This window comes from Nymphaea colorata, chromosome 10, assembly GCF_008831285.2.
Source record: "Nymphaea colorata isolate Beijing-Zhang1983 chromosome 10, ASM883128v2, whole genome shotgun sequence".
Lineage (NCBI taxonomy): Eukaryota > Viridiplantae > Streptophyta > Magnoliopsida > Nymphaeales > Nymphaeaceae > Nymphaea > Nymphaea colorata.
The window spans coordinates 20,695,872-20,717,691 of record NC_045147.1 but is presented as its reverse complement, the minus strand read 5'-3'; the positions used below and the strand labels follow the sequence as shown (position 1 = coordinate 20,717,691).

General features: G+C 39.1%; 2 protein-coding genes across 2 annotated transcripts; one reads left to right on the top strand and one right to left on the bottom strand.

The window, feature by feature from the left end:
- Positions 1 to 2,048: 2,048 nt before the first annotated feature.
- On the top strand, positions 2,049 to 5,536 carry LOC116261828 (SPX domain-containing protein 4-like). The gene is made up of 3 exons (XM_031640710.2): positions 2,049 to 2,600; positions 4,605 to 4,770; positions 4,845 to 5,536. The coding sequence occupies exons 1-3, from the start codon at positions 2,250 to 2,252 to the stop codon at positions 5,315 to 5,317; spliced, it is 990 nt and encodes a 329-aa protein (XP_031496570.1). The 5' UTR covers positions 2,049 to 2,249; the 3' UTR covers positions 5,318 to 5,536.
- A 2,697-nt stretch (positions 5,537 to 8,233) lies between these two features.
- Positions 8,234 to 20,486, bottom strand: LOC116262094 (uncharacterized). The gene is made up of 19 exons (XM_031641170.2): positions 19,921 to 20,486; positions 19,451 to 19,582; positions 19,227 to 19,298; positions 18,386 to 18,456; positions 18,176 to 18,275; positions 17,984 to 18,082; positions 17,458 to 17,584; positions 16,349 to 16,482; positions 16,202 to 16,261; positions 15,806 to 16,041; positions 14,684 to 15,113; positions 13,891 to 14,214; positions 13,162 to 13,764; positions 12,877 to 13,050; positions 12,135 to 12,365; positions 11,734 to 12,017; positions 11,146 to 11,430; positions 9,187 to 9,309; positions 8,234 to 8,881 (listed from the first exon to the last, which is right to left on the bottom strand). Exons 1-19 carry the CDS (start codon positions 20,074 to 20,076, stop codon positions 8,734 to 8,736), a joined length of 3,789 nt encoding a protein of 1,262 aa, XP_031497030.1. The 5' UTR covers positions 20,077 to 20,486; the 3' UTR covers positions 8,234 to 8,733.
- Between the last annotated feature and the right edge of the window lie 1,334 nt (positions 20,487 to 21,820).

Below are 21,820 nucleotides of genomic sequence, written 5' to 3'. Positions count from 1 at the left end.
CGCTTCTTTGCTAGGTTGTGGCTTCCAAACGACGAGACGTTGTGGAGAATTACCAATTCATTTTTTGGGCATCTGCGGAGTTCCTGTATCACTGTTGAAGGTTCGTTTCAATATCGCATCACAGTTCATGGGGCTCTTGATGAACGCCCCTTTTGAGAAGGGACTGTATATTATTTGAAAACCAGGGTATTGTTATAGATGAAGCTCGTTGAATCCTTTCCACCTGCCATCGTTGGAAGGGATCGAGACAAGGAATGGAAGTTGAACATACCGCCAGTATCCTTCTCTTGTCCTTCCAAGGCACAAGTTAAGCAGTTTATGTCGCTTGCTCTTCAAGAACATAAATCAGGATTCATGAATCTAAATTATCTAATATCTTAGGGAGTTGACGTAATCAAACAATGGATCTAAGATCTTATGTGGTAAATCCTAAGCTTTTAAGCAAGGAATTCAAAATCTCGATTAAGAACTCCTTCTCGGAGAACTTAACTTCACCTGGTTGGCGTGCTGGACTTGAGAACTTTCAATTAAAGAGCAATTGCTTGCCAATTGCATCTCCGTTGACATAATTCGACACGCATTGCCCTACCCTTTAAGTTGTTTATAATGAAAATTAAGGACACTGAACATCACGATATTGATAAAAAATCAATCAAAATAGACAGAGGGCGGGCACAGTTCGTGTTTTGGAGGAAGATATGGATGTCCCCAAGAGTGCGCAGTCCATCCCCTTTTCCCTTTCCCTGGATTCAGTCAGGGCTGCTTTAGACCTGCATGAATTTAATGGTTATTTCCTTAGTAGCGTTTGCAATTCAGAGGAGCAGTGCCTATGAAAATATTGAACTGACCTTATTTTCTAACTTTTTGTATCCAAAATAATTTAAAAACCAATTAAATTGGCAATCGATCATGTCAATGAAAGTAGATACTTGCCTTTTGCTTATATATAATTCCATTTTGCACATCTAGTTAAAATACAGAGACTTTTTAATTTAATATACGGCACTCACCATTCTATAATCAAAAGATAAAATTAAAGAGAAAAGATAAGAGCGTTTTCCCCACTAACATAAGCCCAAAAGATTCTTCAATCACATCTTGCATTACTGTTTGGTGTTGGGAGTTTGGAATCGTAAACTGGCCTTCTCCTTCCCAACATGCAGCTTTTTTACTGTTTTTAAAGTGATTTCTTTTTCTGGATAACCCAATCCGATGTAATTTTGGAGCAGACTAAAACTTGAACTTGGTTTCAAATATGATCATACAGATACCTCAGATCTAAATTCCGTCACATTCGCTTCAGAAGTTTCATTTAACCTGATATTTTTTGCCAAGTTGATGTATTATTATATAGCCATCTCATATAGTTTTCTAGTAGAACACAGATAAGATATTTCCGGTCCTTTTCCGGCGAATAACGTTGACATATATTCAAATATCGATCACCTAATATTCTCTTTCTGTGATGTCTGGTTGCCGCTGATTAATAGTCTATGGATCTGATTTGGCAGAACATTATTCGACGCCAGATTCATCTCAAAATAAAAAACTAATTTGGGATCTCTCTAACTTTTAGATCTTATTCCCACACCAGCTGTAGTGCATAAATGTTAAGTCAAATCTATGCATTTCGAATGGATGATGATGGTATGGTTTTTTTTTTTTTTAGTTATTCTTGAAGCCCAAGGATCTCAAATCCATGGTCAGCTCTGGATCTTGGTGTCTCGGGCATGAAGTTTAGATCTTTCAACATTTAGAATCCAAAGATCTCAGCTCGCTTGGAAGGGCGTCTGATCTGAGTCCTTTTTCTGGATCTCGAATCCGTTAACTTTTCAAACGAAGTGGTTCCGTACACGAATCTCATGATTTAGACCATTTGATTTGATCCTTCCTGAACATGATGGATCTCAAATTCCAGGACCCGAGAGACCCATTTCGGGACGAACTCCAAAATCCAAATCCGGCGTCCTTTCGTTGGTTGGGGTTCAGGTCTAAATCCAACAAGAGTGGGACACCTTGGGTCGCCAAGTCCACTTGTCAGAAAAGGAAGAAAAGAAGAAAAATGGCGGGTGTTGGAGAGCACGATCGCGTTCGTCTTCCACTCGCTAACTTCGCGGTCTCCGTCGCCGCCGGAAGGCCGCGACAGTGCATGTACGGGGCGGCGGACGGGAGCAAAGGTGGGGGTTAGGGTTTCTGGGCGGCTGGGGAAGGGTGATTCTGCCCCTTTCCAGGGGAGAAGAGAAGAGACGATGAAGTTCGGGAAGGAGTTCGGCACGCACCTGGAGCAGACGTTGCCGGACTGGCGCGACAAGTTTCTCTGCTACAAGCCCCTCAAGAAGCTCCTCAAGCAGATTGCCGTTGCCGACCCTGCTGGCTCGGCCGGTTTCTACGACGGCTTTAACGTCAACGGTTCGGCTTCCCCCGTTCCCCGGTCCGCCTGGAATGGCGTTGAGCCCGGGCATATGTTGGATGGGCTCGGAGGCGACGGAATTAGGGTTTCGACTCTGGAGGAGTGGTTCGTGGGCCTTCTTGATCGCGAGTTGGAGAAGTTCAATGACTTTTACGTTGATAAGGAGGAGGAGTTCATCATTCGGTTGCAGGTATTTATTTGGCTCTTCTTTTCTGTTTTTTCCCCCTTTTCCTTCCTGTCTTCTTTTTGTTATCTTTGTTTGCTTATTGGGTAGGGAGATTTTGGATTTTCTTGCATTCTTTGAAATGTTAAAAGGATAGAGTTTCCTCAAAGATTGTCATGAACTACTTTATAGATCGAGCTTCGATTCCGAATTTGTTCCTGCTCTGGTTGCCATTAGACTAGCAAAACGCTGCTGTGGTGGTGCTTTCATTGTGGGTTCGTCATTTGGGTATAGTTCTTTGCAGCACCATCCTTTTTCTTTCATGCAATGCATGCTTATAATTTGAGAGCATGCGTAACTACATCTAGAAAAATCATAACAAGTTTCACCCTCTGGTCCTTAGAATCGTCTTGAATTTGGGTAGCTACTGGGATAGTAAGACCCCCCTCAGACCAATTGCTTAGCAGTTTCATGAATTATATTCGAATTACTCCTTAGAGCTACCGTATCAGATGAACTCTAATTCTTGGCCGGTCCAGTTGGTCTAGTTGATGCAGTAAACGGTGCTGTTTTTGGATGGAACTGGATTATAATGCTAGATGTTATTCTGTTCAGGAGGAACGGGTTGGGCATTACGTGAGTACTATACTTTTCATACTATTAAGTGTTGAATCTGTTATGTGATGATCCGTAAATTGTCACACTGGTCCATAAAGTATCCGCATGTAAAATTAAAGATAAATGACAATTGTATTTAAAAATAAATAATTTTACACATGGTGCCTTGTGAAATCTCAATTGAACAATAATCAGTTCACATAGTCCTTATATGTCTTTAATCCACATATTTCGTGAACCCTAAATATATCTTACTAACATATTTTTTAACTTCATGATTTTTTCTATGTACAAAACACATGGCGGACTGGTGGCTGCCAATGATATTTCGTTATATTTTCATGAACACAAACTTGTCTTTTCAGTCCCAAATATTTATAAGAAAAGTGGGTTTCCTTGAAAGACATGGAGATCTCTCTTGTGGATGCGTAGCCTTGCAAAGAACTAAGAAGATCATTTGATGTTACCTACATATGCACAAACGTTTATGTCTTTGTAATGTATTATCACCTTGATGGTACATGCTGAAAATGTTGGTTTGGTAAATTTCCTATACATTATATGGGAAAAACATGGCAGGTAGGTGGTTGCGGAGGATATCTCATTATATTTTCATGGCGCACAAATTGATCTTTCAAGTCCCAAAAAATTATAATAAAATAGGTTTACGTGAAGCACATGAGGATTCTCTTGTGTATGCCTAGGCTTGAAAGCAACTGCAAACATCTTTTGATGTTATCGCCATGTGCACAGACATTTGTGTCTTTGTAATGTATTATCACCTTGGTGGTACATGGTGAAAATGTTGGCTTGGTGGATTTGCTTTATTTTCCTATGGCATCTTCACCATATTTCTAATATTTCAATAATTGGATCTATTGGTGAATTATAGCATCATTCTAAGTTTTCAGTCGTCATCTTATTTTGTCACATTCATCATATGAAGCCCTTCCTCATTCTTGTACAAACAAAATTTCCGTGACTATTGCCTTATCAATCTTTTGATGTTTATGCCCACAAGGCACAAAGTTACAACTTTTCAATTTCCAACACTGAACTGCAGTTTTTTTTTTTTTAATTTTTGGTTCTCTATTCTATTGAGCGATTATTTTTAAAAAACATTTTCTATATTCTCTAGCTGACTAGCTCCATAGAAACTCTCGAGTCTGGACAAATTATACGATCCCTGCAGGACATTATATGAAGTAAACAATAATATTACTCTGGAAAATTATTACAAATATGATGATGTGCCTTTTTGAGTTTTATAAGTTGGGTCCTTGAAGAGGATTCTATTTCTATATAGCTCTACAGACTACCTCTGACTTCCTACCATGGAAATCATTTCGGAACTAGCAAACGGGAAAAACGTTTTAAGTTCATTTGTATTTTCATTTCTTTTCCTTTCCGCAGGAACTCAAGGAAAGGATTGAATGGCTGAAACAGAAAACTCATGATAACGGTGATTTGACGTCTGAGAATGAGTTCAGTGAAGAGATGATAGTCATCAGAAATGACTATGTTGCCATCCATGGGGAAATGGTACTTTTGGAGAACTATAGCTCCCTTAACTTCATAGGTAGTGCTTGCTCTTTCTTCGTTTAGCTATAAAATTCATCTACTAGTGGTGCCTAAAAGAACTATCATTTATAGGTCTTCTGAAAATTTTGAAAAAGTATGACAAGAGAACAGGGGCACTATTGCGCCTACCATTCACACAGCGTGCTCTGCGTCAACCATTCTTCACCACGGAGCCCCTTACCAGGCTTGTCCATGAATGTGAAGACAATCTTCAACTTCTTTTCCCCCTGGAAGCAGAGATTGTTGAACCTCAGACGCATGCTGAGCAGACTGATAACTCGAACCCCACCGAGGCTGCGGTAACTCTTCATGGAAACACCATTGAAATTTACCGGAGTACTCTGGCAGCAATCAGGACAATACAAGGGCTGAGAAGAGAGAGTTCCACTTACAATCCTTTGTCTTTTGCGTCCGTTTTCCATGATCAGGACGATAATGAGTCTCGAGCTACAACAGCTGAAAATTCCGTTTCCGGCTCATCAACGGTCTTGCAGAATGAAGAGAAAGACCAAGCGGCGTCATTTCCTGTAAGCAAAGCTGATTAAAACGTGGTGGCTTGTTTTGCTTTCAGCGGAGAGGGTGAATGTTACATGAGAATAATTAGAACTTCTACGAAATGCGTAGCCTGCTTGTATAAAGCTTTGTAACAGTATTTCCTAATAAAATCTCCACGGAACTTAACTGGTACTTTTTACTGTTAGCAATAAAAGTTCAACCGACGACTCTGAGCCGCTTTGTTCTGAAGAGGCGATTTCTTTGAGATCGAGTGTGGATTCTGTTTACTCTCTGATATATATGGTTTCATATCCTACCTCAAGTTGCTGGCGTGGATGACACATTGTAATATATGTATGTGGTGAAGCTGATCATGAAATCAGGTTGCATCTTTTATAGCTTGATGAATGAACGCCTCAGATTTTTCAGAAATATCTGAAGCCTAAAAACCACCTCCAGTCCAAAAGGAAAAGGAAGAGATACAGCCACCACCTCCGTAGGTGGAGAGATGGTGGGACTCCGAAGCAATGATGTAAATCCTGGCGTCCGAGCTGTGTTGGGTGATTAAGGGGGGTCACGCCGAGAGAGAGGAGAGAGCATTGAGATGATACAGTAGAATGTGCCCTTTATTGTTTTTTTGTGCTAAATGCCAGTTATACTTCTCTCTAAAAGCAATTTAGGGCGTCTTTAAGTGTAAGGCTTGTTCGTGGGCAGTCGAAATTGGATTTGTGAAAAACCTAAAGCACCTGTTTAGGTGTAAGGTTTGTCTGTGTTTAGGTGTCTACGTGATATGGTCGAAACTCGTGTGTTGAAAACCTTATTTTGACAAAACATATTTGGCGAAGGGTATGAATAACTTGCCCCCAAGTTTTTTTTATATATATAAAAAAAAATGCATCTTTAGTCTTATCACTCAAACACACAAACCAGGTTTCATAATTGTTTTTCACAAGCAAAACATCTGCACAGAACCTTACATTTGTGTTTCTTTAATTGAATTGTTAGTTTCATGTGTAGTTTAAAAGCTTAAATAAAGGAAATCAATCGTTATTTCTATCAAAACCTGAGTGTGGTTTTGAAATTATTTTCATTTCCTTCGATCCAACGGGTGAAAAGGCACTTGGTGCTGTTTATTAGAAGAAAATGCCTATAGACCAAATTGGTCTCTTCATCTAAGATAACCGCCCGTCTTTTAAAAGACTCTTACAGGCCCCTGCATAATTTCCCGGCGAGGCAAGGTCTATCACATTTTGGGTGAAGGCGTCCTGTTTTTGTGCCTTGCTGCACCTTCTACGTTCACGGCAGCGTCCAAATGAAGCATGGTAGTGTGGGCTGATTAGGGTTTACTCTCCAAGGAGGACGCATTTTCCCGTTCAAACAGAAAAGGAAAGGCTGATCGATCCAGAGCTCATAGATCATGCTAAGCACCATTGCAGGTTAAATTCGTGAGAAGATATCACCACAAGAAGCACCTTATCTACAGGCATCCGCATGCCCGGTGGACTAAGAACTTCCATTGCTGCTTTCTGTAAGTTTTAGTCGTCTGTTTTTTGAAGGAGGATTAGCAAGTCCCAAAATATGTCATGGTTGGCAGGAGCCAATTTGCCTCGCACATTATCTTAGTTGCATGTCTTACAACATAATAATTCATAGGAACTCAAATCGAATTGAATCTGAGGATTCAGGAACCCATTATCAACCCCGACACGACATGGTTGCTATGTTGGGGCTCCATCTCATCTAGCAGCAGCAACTTCTGTATAAATATGGTCTCCAAGCTATAAAAATGTTATGCGGAAAGGTAAAGTGACATCTTTTCTGGTTTATCTCGGATAAAAGAGGGAGTGAAGGACGGCTGTGCTACTGCTGGCCAGCCATTTTACGATGTCGTAGTTCTACTTGTTCTTCATTTGCAGATTCCTGTCTGAAAGCCGAGACCCAGTTTATATCTATATAGGGGTTTTTTTTTTAATTGTTTTCATTTTAAAATCAATTTAAAATACTTTTAATTATTTTTTTAATTCATAAAATTGAAAAATAGGGTAATCCTGGCCAGTACTTGACAATATGCAGTGATGACGTGCTGTATCAATGAGCAAACTGATATGGCGCCGAAACCAAATCCATAGGAGAGAGAGGGAGAGTACACGACTAGTTCCAAAAATAGATATAGCAAAATCTTCAATAAATAGAAATTATCAATCAACATGAATTGCCAATATGATATAGTAGGATTTATTATAGGAAAGAGAAGTTGATTAACCAGAACATGTTATGAAGGTCGACCGACAACGTATGACAAAATTTAGAACAGAAGCATGTGTTGACCGAAACAGCAAAATGTGAATAAATAAGCAAAAAACCTAACTAGATGATTTTCCATATAACGAAAACAATTTCAATGAAAAACAACCAAATCAAATACTCAATGAGTAGCTAATTTTATGAGATGTTCAATCAACTCAAAACTTCAAGTGAAGAGAAATAATGGAAAGAAAGAAGACCAAAATGAACCAAACAATACAAAGAAATAAGAACAAAGTCGCGAAGACGAGCATCCACCCATTCAATTGATAGAAAAGGAAAAACTTACAACTGAAGAACGAGCAAAATGAAAGAGAAGTTAAGGTAAGGTTTTAAATTCAGTTTTTCTGAAACAGTTAAATCAGATAAATGCTAGATGTACGTGGGATGGCGTAAGCATAAACACAAATTGAGCCGTTAGTCACTTATTGTTATTGCTTTCTGGAGACGGAAACTATTTGCAATGTTTTGCCACGTTGACGATAGAATTGGCCAAGTTACATTTCCAAGAACCATCGAAAGTGCATGAATAAATCTTAAAATGGTTCTAAGGTGTTTGTGGAAGTTTGGTAACATGAAACTTCATTTCACCAGAAGGCGAGAGTTAATCAGATATACAAAAGGTAACGGCATACAAGAGAACAGAAAAAACCGGATCATAGTTATATGAAATGGACATATCACTATCTTGCACTAACTATACATCATCTGTATGCACAAAATGTACACCTCAGTGTATAATGTACTCGCACCACTCAAATGAAAAAGGAAAAACACCTATCCTAGATATACAAAGGATGAGCAATCCCCACTATTCTAATCCCGGTTATGTGCTGACGTCAAATACACAGGTTGGCACCAAGGCGCAGAAAACAAAGTAGGATGCTACCTATTCTAATCATGAACGCTTACATGTGCTGAGATGACATTTATGTGCACAACTCAGTCATGCCAACTGAAAAGGGAAATCTAGACCTGCCAAAGAAAATCGTATAGCACACTGTTACAGCAGTCTCCATCCATATTTTGCTGCTATTATTTCAGCTACAAAAGAGATGCTGAATACACTTTCACCAAAAGAGATGCTGCAACTGTCCCCGTCAAACCACAGATCACTTCTACTAGCCAAAGTTTTCCCTGACTTGTAAACCCCAAAAAACTGCTATTTGTCAAGCCTCAGGTTGTCACACAGGTGGCCGAGTTCTGGTCTTGCCTCCATCCATGAAGTGAATCGTGATTCATTTGTGCCAGTAGTTGCCTTCACAGTAGTAAAGAGATAAGACCTGAATGCAATCAGGTAAAAGTACCTCCTGCAGGTAAACAAATACACATTTACAAGGTCAAAATTAAGTAAGTAGCATTTGGCAAATAAAGCAGAAACTAGGTTAATCAATGTTGGGAAGTCCAGGCAAGCTAGTTCTTAGCACAAGCAAACAAATGCTTGTGGAATAAGTGAAGGATGCACAAAGTAGTTTCAAGAAATTTTCAGTAAGAAGTGAGGCAAAAAAATTATACGAGCAAATTAGAAGTAGAATAAATTGCTACAGTTGTTCCCGCTTTCTTGGAATAACAGTAGAATAAACTGCAATAACTATAATCCTCAGAGACTACTGACCTTAAGGCCTTGATGCCCATGTCCATAAGGTAGGCCATATTCTCGTCATCAATGTCAGAACATTTCTGCAACTCTTTTTTGTAGTGTAGGATGTCATCTCTCAGGTTTCCAGCGCCAGCACACCTTGGAGCAGCAAAAGGATGCATACAATCCATTGTTAGTGCACGAGTAGATAAGTTAGCATGGATTATCTAAAAAATTAATAGATGAAGACACTTTCACTTGGCCGATCAAGACCAACCATATGTGACTTATTATTATCTAGGATAGGATCAAAACAGGACAATAAGGGAAATTTTCAGAGCCACCTGCTTGCAGACCAGCTATACCAATCAAATTCAATGCAAGCATAAGTTTCTGTTCCATGGTGCATTCCATGCAATATGATTCAATACTAAAGTCTAAAACATGTAATGCTAGACAACTTCAAAGACTTTCATAACATATAAACGTAATGCACTTGCTAGCTATCTAAAGCAACTAAATCCTGTCCACAAAAATGGGTCTCATAGGGAGACCGTTTGATCCCAACTTTCCACTAGAAATCAAAAAGACATTTCCCATTTTGATACCAGATAGGCAGCTACCAATACAAGGGTTGGTACATGTTAGACATAAGGACATCAAAAAGTGACTAATCGATAAAAAGAATTGCTACTGTATCAGCGCACTGTGTGCATGTGTGTGTGTGCTTGAAATCATGGAGAACAAAATTATTTAGTTTATGCCGACAGGTCTGCAAAGATTAGAGGTGCAAAAGGAATTCAATGTTAAAAGAAAAATCTCCAAGAAATAGATGACGCTACCAGTAAGGTTATAAATTTGTCGGTTTCAACTTATCGCCATCTTCCTAGAAGAAATCATTATTGTCTACGTTGAAAATGCATCCCCAGGACCTCATGGTAAATGGCAACTCAGCCTGGCCCTACCAATTTGAATAACTGGAAACTGGTACCTCGTACAGATAAGAAAAACCAAACCTAGTTATCACCTTAGCGGAGCCTATCAAGGCCAAATATGTCCCCACCTCCTTGCTATGACCTCAGCAAAGTCAGAATTCTGAGTTTGACTCTAACATAGGGACACCTGCCAATTCCACAGATTCACCGCCTCTTGCTTCAAGAGCCTTTACACATTGTTTGTTACTTATGAACAAGTTGACATTACTATGATCCCAGACTAGCCTACTATTTAAATGCATTGAGGTTTGCAACTTTACTGAGGCTAAGGGTGACATCACTTATTGTCCTTCTCGCTAGGAGGTTTTAACCCTTATTAGTGAGCACCTGATCCTCTTTGATGACTTGATTTTTTGTCGAGCCCTGGCTGAGGACTGTGATTTTATACCATGTTCCTTTCTGCAAGAAGGAGGTGCATAGGAAACTTGAATGTGAAACTCTCTCTGATCACCTTTATGTTAATAAGGAACATGTTACCTCAAAATCATTGATGATTGAAAATTTGAAACTATCCTTTGCTGCAACAATCTTAGGAAGAGTTCTGTACTAAGTTGGGAAGAGGACCTGTGCTTCATAGAAACTTGATGCTCTGCCGCAAAAGATTGAACAGATTGTCTTGAAGAATGGATGTGATCACGACTCTGAATTGGACATCATAAGGTCCCTATTTATTTCCAGGCTATTTTGTGCATTATGCTCTCGCCAGCGAGATCAAAGGCTTTCACATTCCACAATTATTATTGATGCATTCAATTTGTTGGACAACCAAGAAGCAAATTAAACATCAGAACCTTTAATATTCTTCATTTGTTTTAGAAATGAAAAGTTCCTTGAAAATTATAATCATCTTCTATAATTTGGGATACAAGTTAGTCAAAGTTTAGAAACCACTGGAGAGAAAATACAAGACAATACAGGAACTACGCGAATTCCATAATGTAAAGGAGAAAACAAATAAATTCAGTGGGGAATCAATAAAGAATTTTAAAAGGCAAGGTACCTGTCTATGATTGCATCTACTTCTGCTTTACTTTGCGGCCCATACATCAATACTCTAGTAAGGCTCAGAATGTCACGGTAATCCCCATGTTCAAATGGTTCTTCTTCACCCAAAGATTTAGACAACTGTTCCTGACCAACCAAAGTAAGATGTTTCCTGTCCAACAATTCAGATCTCTCTGATTGAGACAATTCATCAGCTCGAAGCCTAAGTGAAGTAATAGCCATTGCATATGCGACACCTCCAAATCCCGTATGAGAAACATATAGATAATAGCTTGCAGAGCTGTACCAAAAAAAAAAAAAAGGGAAATAAGGCTCCTAAGGCATCAATTAATAGTTCCTTGAAGAAGCAAAGAGGTTGATGCCAACATTAAGATAGTAATGGAAGCACGTTTTAATGGCCAACTGGGATACAATTTGTTGCCAAGAAGACCTGGCACCTTCTCTCAATTGGTTTTTATGTTGTTGAACAGCCAGTTTTGCCGCTAAGCTTTGGGTAGGTTCATACCACATCAATTATCAAGTTGATTTGCAGAAGCTTGTGCTTATTATACAATTGATTGATACATGAACATAACCTGTATACCTATCTAGGCATGATTGAATTGCATCAACATCTGCAGCTAAGGCTTCCCTTTCCCTCGTAAGAGGTATTCTCCTGTATTTGATATTGTAGCCTTCATAACTAAGAGCGGCATAAACTTCAGCAGGAGTCTTCACATCATCTAGTAAGACATTTTCCCAGTATCCAATCACATTGGGATGTTTGGATGATGGATTAAGTTCCTCACGATGCAGAAGCATTCGACCACCAGATTGTGTTATTTCCGTAATAATATCTTCTTTCAAGCGGACCTCCATATGTTCAACCTGTTCACCACATTATATCGACTCACATCAAGTATTATCTTTATATATATAATTATACATATGTGTGTGTGTGTGTGTGTGTGTGTGTATACATCTTTTCTGACATATTTTCCTTACCACAGGGCCAGTGATCCCCACATGCTTGAGCGTGTCAACAGCCTGATCCAGCTCCCTAAGTACAAAAGGTACTCCATTGATGTAAACAACCGCTTCCTCTCTCAGGTCAGTCACAACTACTTTCTTCCCAGTACGTCCAGGGCCTATTGATTTGGCACCCAACAACTTCAACAGTTCTTTGGCCCCAGCAATTGTAGGTGTTGCCATGCTGTACACAGGATATGCATCGACCTGGAAAGTAAAAGCTAGTAAAAAAACAAGCTTGACCAGAATTCTGATATTGATAGAGAACCAACTTCAAGCGAGACATGGTATTAAAGGACTCCATCTTCCACAAACTACCAATCTTATGCAAATTTTATTCTAACACTTGATCCTTAAACACATGCAGTAAGAGAGAGACAATGAACTATATACAGAGAGGGAGAAGAAAGTAATTTTTGACCATTTTTAATCATTCAGTAATTTTTTAGCATTTTTAACGGGGTTCAGCATAGTGGAGGTGTGCAGTTGTTAAATGGACAGTCAGCACTTTTGAGCTCTATCAGCATGAGCTCCAAGCACAGGCCAAAGCATGTAAGGCACGCAAACCCTGGCCATGTGACTAGGTCTCTAAATCCAGGTGTGATAACCCATGTACTAAAAAGAAAAATAGGGAAAAAAAAACATGTTGATGCACCAGCATCAACATCCTGGAACTTTCAGGCTCAGGTGTCTTCCCAAAGAAATGAAAATATCAAACCTTGTAAACATGTGGAGCACCAGGAATTTGCATACAACTCGAGGTTCTCTGACCAGGGTAAAAGTACATCTTAAGTATGGAACCTTTCCCTAGGACAGAACCACTACGAGTATTAACTAGAGCTTCCATCACTGCATCACCATGATCAGACTCATGAGGTGTCCTCAGTTCCACCTGGCATGATGCAAGATTACACATTAGACAAATTCTTGTTGATAAGCAGACTGATGCAAATAAATTTTTTATAAGAACCATTCACATTATAACCAAACTTAGAAACATTACTGGAATATTGAAGAATCTCCCTGGCCGCAACCTTATGCTCCATTTCATTGCTTGGACCTCAGGCATTCTATGTACCCAAGTCTTGAATGTGATTCTTGATTCGCCTTGCCCACAGAAACCATCAAAAGCTTCACTTCCAACGTATGCAGCAAAAGCTATCATCCGGAAATACCGCTCCAAATATTCTGCACCACGATTTAGTGCCACCCTGCGTACCCTTGGCTCCACATTTTGGTGATTAAATACCTTTCTATACTTTAGAACAGCTTTCCGGATATTTTGCATTGCTGCACATCTATCAATGACAGCATCCAACACTTCCCTGCACTCAATGCCATTGTCAAATAGTCTTGTGACCTTTCGTAATAACAAGATATCATTGATTCCAAAAGTGTGATGCAACTTATTTCCGTGTTTAGCTCTCATAGACTCTGATGCACCTGGAGCACTTTCATTTCCTGCTTCTTCACAACTTGAAGAACCACTATCAATTTCTTCATGAGATACTACTTCATGTGGAACTCTAATTGGTCTTCCATAGTCAATCCGAAGTTTCACAAGGCAAGCAATAACAGTGCCAGTAGTTGTTCTCCCCTGACCCATCTGTCAAAATAAAAACAGAACAAGGTTTGATTTAGACTATCATGGACAAGAAATTAAAAACCTGCTCCGGGAAGACAAAAAAGCAAATTCTGTCAAACTATATTAACAAACATAAAAGGATGTTACCTGGCAATTGAAAACAAATGCAGCATTCTTTGGAGCAGATGCAATGTTTATAGCCAGTGTATCAAAGTCGGAACTCTTGGGAGCTTTCCCATCAGTTATTGGAACTCTTGCATATTTAACTGGAAGACCCTCAGTCTCCAAACTTTTAAAAACCTCTAAAGGGGTTTGAACAACCTCAGAATTTACATGCTCCCACAAATCAAATATTTGCCCATCATCTGATTCATGAATCACCATTATTGTGCCTCCATATAGCTCTGCTTCCCTTAAAATGTCTTCTTTTAACCTGGCCTCCATCCTTTCAACTCTCTCACGATCTATTCCCTGAAGCACAATAATTATACTGTACCCACTAAGTGACTGGAAAAAGTTGGCAACAGCAAGGACTAATAATATTCGACAACTAAAATACTTAAGAATTTATGATCCTACACATGCAAGTGCATCAGCATGCAAACACACAGGAGCATAGATGTGAAATTGGCTTTCCTCCCTTACAGATGTGATTTCTATATCCAAAATTCTGAACTCTCAGATCATGTTTGTTTGATGCATACACTAGACTCTATAGATTTCAAATCAATAGCTTGAATTTTCTAACTGATAAATGCAATTTACAGACATAAGAAAGTTCGACTCAAGTGGTGATTCACAGGTTCCAGGCATTCATGCATTTGTCAGCAACAATTCTTTTTGAACAAGCATATATATCAGGATTATGTTTATGTGTGCCCATGTGTGTACAGACATCCTTGCCACAAGAACATTTACGATTTGGGTATAGCTGCCATACCGTATACTCCAACATATTTTTGTAAGGTCTTTCCACCTCGCGAAGCACAAAAGGTTTACCATTAATATAGACAACAGGCTCCTCTCTCATATTGTGCCACAATATAGGGCAACTTTCATTTCTACTAGCTATCCTCTGGATAACAGCTCGTATACCATCAATAGTTGGATTAGCAACCCCATAAACTGGAAACCCTGGAATATCCCTGAAATTTGGAGCACCTTCAACTCTCTCAGGCAAAGTGAGATTCTGACAGCCAGGACAATGGTCACTTTTTAGAACTGTCTGCCTTCCGAGCACTTCCCCTTTTCGCATAGCCGCAACCACTCCAAGATTGCATGGATGATCATCAGGTGACGATGTAATTTTCACCAAATATGTTTTTGAGGTTGTATAACCAAGAGCGCCCATTGGGTCTCTCCTTAGCAATCTAAAACAGCAGAACGTCAATACTCTGCAGCACCATGAAGAACACAACAACTAGCTCTATATGATGCAAACCAGTTTTCATGTCGATTGATAATAAAATAACTGACACAATGTAATATGGTTAGCCTTCTGACGTTGTTATCTGTGGGTATGCATTGAAATCACTCCGCTAGATCAGCAAACCAGCCCATTATTAACAGTTTCTTGCCAAAGATTTTATTGGAACGTGTTAGAACTATAAAGTATAAAGTGCCAATGGACCTTATTGAAGTGAACATGCAGTCAATGAGGGAGGTTTTACTTCACAGTCCCCAAAAAAGACCCACATAAATGCAGAGTGTGGAGAACAATTTCCACTTGCTTAATTCCTTATTGAGAATGAAACAGCCCTCAAAGGCCAAGCATGAACAACAACACAGACTCATCTGTTGACAACATGAAATATAGTATCTAGAATAAACCCAAGATTTCCCAAGAACAACTAATTGCTTCCTGATATTCAACAAAGTCTGCAGTGATTTCAATAAACTAACAGAAATGAGCCGATGCACTCAAGAACTTGTATTGTTGTACAAGATGATAGAATATTCAAGAAATACATGCCTACAATATACTGTGATCACCTTATAAATTATTAAAATTAAACACTACATATCCACAAGAAAATATGCGAGGAACTCATCTGCATCTCACCTGCGAAGAATGCTATAGAGTTCGGGCCTAGCTCTCATCCAGTCAACAAAATTGTTTTGACTTGATCCATTGGGAAGGAGGGCTGACCTCTCTGTGTGAAGATACACAGAGAAGCAGATAAGGAAGTAATAGCGCTCCAAGTATTCCATGAAAAAGGAAAGTGCTGCTTCCCTCTTCATCTCATCTCGTTGCCGAAGAATACTATTTCGATAAGTAGCAATAGCTTCTCGTAGGTTCTGTATTTGAGGGTGAAAAGGAACAAGCAAGACCAACTTCCATGTAAGCAGAACCTTTAAGAATGACTCCGCAAACAAATCTTAAACATATAACCAACATTAATTTCTATTCTGTAATTGATTCAAGAAGGATAAAAGACATGATAAAGCAAAAGATAACCTGCATAGAGGCACAACTGTCAATAACTTTATCAACTTGTCTTTTACATTCTATTCCACCCTGAAAGCTTGTCAGTATCAAATACAAATGTGAGGCCAAATAGACAGAAAAATGTTTAAAGTTATGCAATGTAAATAAGCCAAGTACCTCCAGAACACGAATTAGACTTCGTATAACAGCATATTCACCTCTAAGCATTGCTTCCTCAGATTTGGGGACATTATCAATTACATGAGCCCCCCCATCTAGAACTTTTCCAATTGAATTTGACCTGGAGATACCTATTTCCAGAACAGATAAAATAGAGCATCAACAACAAAAGCACCACCCAGTGAACAATCATAATCACAAGAAAAATATGATAATTTGACAGTTTAGTGCTAATTGTGATAACAAGAATGAAAAGTTAAAATGCACGCTTGTCCAACTGCCTTCAATTGCAAAGCAGAACACTATTTCATTACTCGGAGAGATTTTTAATGTTCAGCAATGGCTGCCAGACAAACAAAGAGCAGGAGGCAATGCAGGAAAAGAAGGTGATGGATGTTTAGGTCCATGCAACTCAGGCAGCATAACATGTTAAAGATCATCTCAGCAAACTGAAAACATACAGACTTCAGAATTTCAAAAGCAAAATTATAAAATGAAGTTCCTCAAACTGTATATACTAGCACAATGGGATTAACTAGATTATTTTTTAAATGTTTTTTTTGCCCCTTACAAACATAATGGTGGATTTACTCTTATTGTAACCTCAACGACAAACCATTGTTCACCTTGAAATTTATTCAGATTTCCAAATCTTCTAATATCATAATAACCAGCAAACATAAGCAATAGAGCACATAACTGCATAAGAAGTGATCTACATGTTCTTACTAGGCCTACTTTTAATAAAGGTCCTCTTTCACTAAAATCAATTCATTTTGTATCATTTAAAACGTTCATAGGAGAAATAATCATTCATTCTTAAAAAAATTCTTATTTATATATACATCTCATCTTTCATGTAAATGCCATTCTCATCCTCCAAGATATGTGCTCTCACTACCATCTATGCAAACCTTGGAAGTTCCTAGTTTCCAGCTAATTGAGCAGGTTTCAAAGATTTGGCTTCTCAAATTGCAGCAAATATAGTGTGTCTCATACAGTGATTTCATCCATCGTTATTGTAAAAAAATGTATGGTCTGTCCATTTTTTTTCATTTTTGCAATTCCATTGGAAGAAGAAAAAGATGAGAAAACAAGAATAATACCTGATGCCCCTATTCTTTTAAGATAAACCAAAGTAGCAATGACCATTCCAGTTGTAGTCCTTCCACGTCCCATTTGACAGTTAAAAACTATTTCAGCATTTATGTCTGCTTGCAAGATTCTATGTACCTGAAACGTTAGAAGAGGATTTTTTCCCTTTAGATGCTTAGGAAAAAGAAAAAAAAGTGATCCATGTATCTGTAGGGCATTAGTATTTAGCATTTTCCAAAGATGAAGACTAAATGGACACATATGAATGTGCATAGACAATATAAGGCATCAAGTAGATAGTTCAGATACAAAGTTTGGTAATCTACATGTTGGTCATGTCTGGACATAGACGAATGACTGCTGTCCAACCATCAATGAACTCGTATAAAAGTAAAGCATCTACAAGGCTTCACTCTTTTAGGCAATCATTCTGACCAATTTTAACTATTACCAGGCTCCAGACGGTAGAGCAAAATCACATACAAGAAACATGGAGATGTACATCGGTAAATAATGTAGTTAAGATGAATCACCAACCAACATATCAAAATCCCGTTCCTTAGGGGACTTCTCATCAGTAATAGGAACACGCTCATAATCAACAAGGTATCCTTCTGCCTGAAGCTCCTCATAAACCTAATAATGAGCAAAAACAACACAACAGATAAATGCCTAGAAATATAACTAGAAATATGATGAGAAGAAGCTGAGAGAGAACAAGAATCAAACCTCCAGAGGTGTTTTTATGGATTCTTGAGTCACTGGCTCCCACTGGTCTACCATCTGGCCATCTGGCAGTTCATCAGTCACAAGGATCTTATTTTCATATCTGCTAATTAAATTATACATAAGCAATCCACTTTACAAAATAAATACGAGTTACAAGTCAAAATATGTGTTTATCACATGCAACTATATATAGGGAACTAATATCTACACCTTGAGGCCTCCAAAATTATGTCTTCTTTTAATCGTGCTTCCATTTGTTCAACCCTCACCCTGTTGATTCCCTATATTAAACCAACAAATTGTTTCAGGTTGCAACGTAAGGAGCAACTTTCTGATACACATTGGAAATGAAGATAAGAAGTCGAGCAGGAATGTGCTCAAACAATTACTAGAAACAGTTATGTTTTAAATATCAATCCATTAATGCAGTGAATGATGTGTGCAAAATGGAAGTATAAAGACTAACATAGAGGCACATAAGTAAAAGCTTGCATTAAACAGCAAAACCTTTACATCTTGCAAGACAACCTCAGGAACATAAATTTTCAAGCACATCAGTCAGATAGTGCCAGAGTTTACCCTTAAGCACATGGTCATCTAAGAAGAAAAAGAAAATCAGAAACTCGTTATCTGGAATTGAACACCACAAACTTCTTTTGCAACTTAGTACTACTGAAAACCAGAGAATGCTGCCCAAAATTAATCTAGGCAGCGATTCTAGATAAACCAAATAAAATGCATTCTGTACATAAAAGAGAAAAAGAAAGTTAAAAAAATCTCAAATAACATTCCTTTTCTTTCAATTACGCAGTACCACGGGGGAAAGGCATCAACAAGTCTCACCGCCTTTATCTTCAATCAACAATTCAACCCAAGAAGAAAAAAGAGCCAGAGGTTTTGGAAGTCTACGCTACCCTTTTATCGATTATAGACCGTTATTAGTAACCTTTTTGCAATAAAAAGGAAATAAAGATATATTCACATATTGAATAAATAGGCACCAAATATCTTTACTATTTGCACCGTATCAAAGGGCGAGCAGGATACACACCGTGTACTCTAAATTGGAGAAAGGCCTTTCCACTTCCCGCAAAACAAATGGTCGGCCATTGATGTACACCACCTGTTTGGCATCAATCCGGTGGAAGCTAAGTCAAATTAAGAAGGGGGAATCCCAAGTAGGGGCTCATATAAAACCAGCCACCAAGCCGATGAAAGCAAGTTCTCAGTTATATAAGAAGAAAAGCAATATTGAGGACCACCACCAGAACTTACAGGCTCCTCCCGTAGATTTATCCAAAGTACTTGCTTTTGTTCTCCATTCTTCTGCGCTCCAATGTGATCAAGCACATTGTGGATCCCATCTATAGTAGGTATAGCAACACCATGGACATGCGAAGAGCCAGCCTGTAAGATGTCAACACAAACCATAACTTCGAGATGGAACCTTGTTTCCGAAAAATATTAAGAAGCCAGCAGGTAGCAAGCTTGAAAAACCCATATTCAAAATTTCAGATGAAACTTGCTCGCCTGAGCATTCGCCGGAACATCAAGATAGCCCAATTGCAGATAACAACCTAATTCTCCATATTTGCACCCCCTCTATCGTCACCTACCCAAATAACCAGAGTTCCTATTTGCACTTTATACAGTTCACAGTACTAAAAGCTGCTTAATAGAACCTACCCACACACCCAAACCCCCACCCCCATCCCCCAACCCAAAAAGAAGAAGAATATATTCACCTGTCTGTAATTTGGAGCTCCTTCAATCTGGGGCATCAATCGATAGTTCTGGCAACCAGGGAAATGATCACTTTTCAATATCGTCTTCCTCCCCAAGACGGATCCTCCCCTGTGATTCATAACTCTTTCCGGCTCCCTCTGCACTGTCATCGTCATCTGATGCTAAGAGAAACAGGTATTCTAGGTCCACAATTTGCTAGTACAGAACATAGCAGGCCTGACGCCAAACAAGAAACGAACCACCAGCACCAAATACTAACACAAGCCTTAGAACCTTATAATCGAAAAGGCGGTTGAAAAGACATGCGAAGGAGGAAAGAAAACGAGAGAGACGAAGGCAAAATAAAAAGTTGGGGGGGATAAGGTATGAAAGATAGCAGGGCTTCTGGTTCGTATTTAACGTCAGATATGGACAACACAGGGTGTCTCCCTCTTCCTAAACGGACATGTGAGATCCGTGTGTGAATTTCCTTTCATTGGAGGGGCGTGCAATATGACACAGAGCGCATATTCTTAGTCATATCACACTTTCAATTCCAGCGTTTGCCTTTCCCTCTCAAGAAATCAGGCTCCGTCACCGTCACTCTCTCTCTCTCACACACACACACTCTCTGCATGTGCGTGCGCATGAGTGAGAGAGGGAAAGAGAGATTTTTACAAGTCCCAATTAACTCTGATGCTCTTTCAGTTCTTTTTGTTTACAAAGGAAAATGAAATATACGCAATATACAAAACGAAGCTCGTCTCTCTTCACACGCAGTTAACAGAAACAGAAGATAAGAGATAATGTGTTTTAACACATTTGGTATAATTAATATAAATAATTTTTGCTCCAAAGCAAAGCTAGCTCATTTAAAAGAAAAAACCGACCCCCTTCCTTGCCCAAGCCGGCCATAGTTGACTAACAACAACAGAAACGGCAACTTTTACGAGTGTCAGAAAATACAAACAAGTGGCAACAAAATTCCACTTCAAATCCAATGTGCCCCACCAAAAGAGAGACCAACAAGCAAGCAAAATCAACGGTCTCTTGAGAAGTAGAACTGCGTAAACTTCTGAAGCAGTAAGAGTTACTGAGTTGTCTCATTTATTAGCTTCTGTCAAGGAAATGATGAAAGAGGCAAAAAAACTCTGTCCTTTCTCGCAATTAACCGAATAAGATCAACGTCAGAGCAACCTTAAAAGAGCCACGGCTATTTAAAAAATCCGACTCGCGGTAAAGAATTCCGAATTTCATCACGTCCATTCCACGACGTCACATTCAAACAATAAATGAACCAAAAAAAAAAAAGATTGCAATAACCCAAAAGAAACGAGGAAAAACCAAAACCACTCTTTCACGAATCCCAATTACTCTTCTCACTAAAATAACAAGCTTCCAAACCGCCCCCCAAATAAAAAATGAAGAAAAAAGATCACGTATGGGTAATACCACAGCAGAAACGCCTTAAAACTCCACGGAAACAAAATCACCAATTTAAACAAAAAGCACTCAAGTATCTCATAAATCTAAACAAAAATCAGCTCAAGTTTCAAGAAAAACGAAAGCAAAAAAACGAAAGGGGAGGGCCAAAGCAAAACTAGGGCACGGCAATTTACCACCAAATAAAACGCGATAGAATTTCTTTTCCCGCGTCACAGGCACCGAATCCACGGCTCTCTCATCTCCCCTTCTCTCGCTCATTTATACTCGCAGCGAGATTCCAGACATATTCGCAGGAAGGAATCCGGTTTCGCGCGGACAACAAACGCGGTTTTCCTGATAAGCACCGCCGTTTCCCAAGCTTCCGTGTAAAAACAGGGAGCATCCCTATCCCGAGCGAAACCCGTGGGCCCAGGCGAGGACGTGGCACATTCCCAGCGGGAATTCAAATGACAGGGCTTCTGACTCGGACTGATT

Coding starts and splice junctions, on each gene's coding strand:
- LOC116262094 (XM_031641170.2), bottom strand. CDS start 20,076: ATGACGATGACAGTGCAGAGGGAGCCGGAAAGAGTTATGAATCACAGG. Junction 17,585..17,983: donor AACGGGATTTTGATATGTTG/GTTGGTGATTCA, acceptor CTAACGTTTCAG/GTACATAGAATCTTGCAAGC. Junction 9,310..11,145: donor GTAGATGCAATCATAGACAG/GTACCTTGCCTT, acceptor TGCTGCTCCAAG/GTGTGCTGGCGCTGGAAACC.
- LOC116261828 (XM_031640710.2), top strand. CDS start 2,250: ATGAAGTTCGGGAAGGAGTTCGGCACGCACCTGGAGCAGACGTTGCCG. Junction 2,601..4,604: donor AGTTCATCATTCGGTTGCAG/GTATTTATTTGG, acceptor TCCTTTCCGCAG/GAACTCAAGGAAAGGATTGA. Junction 4,771..4,844: donor TAGCTCCCTTAACTTCATAG/GTAGTGCTTGCT, acceptor TATCATTTATAG/GTCTTCTGAAAATTTTGAAA.